Source organism: Chelonoidis abingdonii, chromosome 2 (assembly GCF_003597395.2).
Source record: "Chelonoidis abingdonii isolate Lonesome George chromosome 2, CheloAbing_2.0, whole genome shotgun sequence".
NCBI classification, from domain to species: domain Eukaryota; kingdom Metazoa; phylum Chordata; order Testudines; family Testudinidae; genus Chelonoidis; species Chelonoidis abingdonii.
The window spans coordinates 206,499,854-206,502,622 of record NC_133770.1 but is presented as its reverse complement, the minus strand read 5'-3'; the positions used below and the strand labels follow the sequence as shown (position 1 = coordinate 206,502,622).

Here is a 2,769-nt window from a genome sequence, read left to right as displayed (position 1 = left end):
GACTGCATCGCCAGCCGTGCTGATCAGAGCTCCACGCTGGGCAAGCAGGAAATGTAATTCAAAAGTTCGCGGGGCTTTTCCTGTTCACCTGCCCGCTGCATCCGAGTTCAGATTGCTGTCCAGAGCGGTCAGTGGTGCACTGTGGGATACTGCCCGGAGGCCAATAACGTCGATTTCCGTCCACACTAACCCTAATCCAATATGTTTATATCGATTTTAGCGCTACTCCTCTCTTCGGAGAGGAGTACAGAAATAGATTTAAAGAGCCCTTTATATCGATATAAAGAGCGTTGTAGTGTGGATGGGTACAGCGTTAAATCGATTTAATGCTGTTTAAATCGATTTAAACGCATAGTGTAGACCAGGCTGCAATAAGTAATACATAGTGCTAATAGTCTCTGTAGATCTATCCTGCTACGTGGTGACTTTGAATTTAATCTTTTCAGAGATTTTACATCACACTGTTACCTTCAAGTTCTGATTCCTCTTTTTTTCTCAAGATCCCCATTGCTTTGCTTATGTTATGTAGTAAATCAGGTCTTGATGATGCTGCAGAATGTCTAATTCTGTGAATTGCTTCTGTGTGATTCCTTTTCAATTAATTTTTCTGTTTCAGTGATCAATTGATGTACATTTGAAGTTTTATTTGCAAAATTCTTTCTAAACTAAAAGTGGGCAATATTACTACTTTTTAATAAGGCTTCCAAACTGTCAATATTATAGCAGAGGTACAGAACAGAGTTTCTTCAGATGAGCCAGCAACAGTAGCTATCCAAGTATTGTAAAAAGAACAGGAGTATTTGTGGCACCTTAGAGACTAACAAATTTATTTGAGCATAAGCTTTCGTGGGATAAAACCCACTTCATCGGATGCATGCAGTAGAAAATACAGTAGGAAGGGGAGGAGGGTGCGCGCACACACACACACACACACAACATGAAACTATGGGTGTTACCATACACACTATAATGAGAGTGATCAGTTGAGGTGAGCTATTATCAGCAAGAGAAGAGAGAACTTTTTGTTGTGGTAATCAAAATGGCCCATTTCCAGCAGTTGACAAGAAGGCGTGAGGAACCAGAGAGGGGGCAGAATAAACATGTGGAAATAGTTTCTTTGTGTAATGACCCATCCATTCCCAGTCTTTAATCAAGCCTAATTTAATGGTGTCCAGTTTGCAAATTAATTCCAATTCAGCAGTCTCTCGGAGTCTGTTTTTGAAGTTTTTTGGTTGTAATATTGCAACTTTTAGGTCTGAAATTGAATGACCCTTTTTGCGGATACAGACTAAGACGGCTGCTACTCTGAAACCAAGTATTGTAGTAATTTGACTGGCTGATAGGACAGAAGCAACTTCATATTTTTAACACTGAACACCAGTTATGTGAACTTTAAAAAAGATAACTCAAGGCTATCTCTGGGTATCTTTATTTCTCAGAAAGCATAATAAACTGGAAAAATATTTGTATGCCTAGCAAGATTTAGTTATTAATGTCACTAATGCTGCAAACCGACTGTCTTCTTTTTACAGATCCCAGCATTATATCAACCTGCCAGTCCAGTTCAAGCCAAAGTCAGCAGGCAGATTCGAAGGTCTGTTGGTTGTGCACATAGACAAATATGGCAGTCTTGGTATTCGATTACTTGGTGAAGCTCATGCAAAAGAGTAATAATCCAAACTAAATTATTGAAGTATTGGTGTTATATTTTCCTTACTAACTTAGTAATTTTTGTACATTATGATGCTACTTCTATGTAAAATCTTTTGTAAGTTAAATTGAGGTGATTGTGAAAGCAAAGATTCATTTGTTAAACATTCTAAAATGAGGATAAATCACTTTGTGTGCTTAAAATTATCATGTTCCAGCTTACGTTTCTGCACCTTTTTATAAGGGAGAAAAGTGTTCTATTTCTTCATTGATTATGATTTGCTAAATACAGATTATTTATTTTAAATTTACTTAATTCAGAAATAAATTTGTAATTTGTAATTCACATTTTTTAATAAATGTATTTTTCATGTGAATGTCTTGAGTTTTTAAAGTGCACTGTATTTTCCAAATATTATATAGCTTAAATTCAAAATTGTCATTAATCCCCACAGCAATTTCACTTATATTGATATTTGATCCTTCATAGGATACTTACACAAACATACAAAATCTCAGAAATTCAGGGTGACTCCCATCTATATCCAGTTTAAGGACTAGCAATGATCAACAATTGAGGACTAAAAATTTGGAATATGAAAAAAAAAAAACACCTATGAATGTATCTAGTACGGTGCCCCTTAACAGCTCTAGTACAATTATATCCCAGGTATGCGGTTCCCTTACGCATCATAAAGATATTATTAAACCTAAATACCCCTACTGGGCTGTACAGGATCAATTACATGGCACTCAGACTCAGCAATATAAATCTGTCAAAAGTTTTGATGTACTGTCCTGGGAGCTATACTATAAAATCTGGGGGGAAGCCAAAACACATTACTTGTTATGAAGGCTAGATTATTTTTTCCTAACCTGGTAGTGAGTCACTGTACAGCAATGTAATACTTCACTTCCTTAGAACATTTACATAAAAGTATATCAAAACAATCTGTTCATATGTTCTATAAGGTTCCGGCTAAAAGATTTACAAATAAATAATGCCTTGCTGCTTAGGTGCAATTTGTTTTTCTGTTGATGCTAAATTGGCACCCTATAGAATGAAGTTCTCTAGCCCCAGAAATAGCATGACATGTGCAGTAATGAGTTCAAGTTTCT

The 2,769-nt window shown here is 36.2% G+C and overlaps 1 protein-coding gene across 1 annotated transcript in view; it reads left to right on the top strand.

Moving 5' to 3' along the window:
* The window catches only part of CEP192 (centrosomal protein 192), a 224,551-nt gene extending 222,524 nt beyond the window's left edge, over positions 1-2,027 (top strand). Inside the window, exon 55 of the mRNA XM_075062017.1 lies at positions 1,533-2,027. Within this exon, the coding sequence (XP_074918118.1) occupies positions 1,533-1,671 (139 nt within the window). The 3' untranslated portion in view covers positions 1,672-2,027. The remainder of the gene's footprint in view (positions 1-1,532) is intronic.
* Positions 2,028-2,769: the final 742 nt, after the last annotated feature.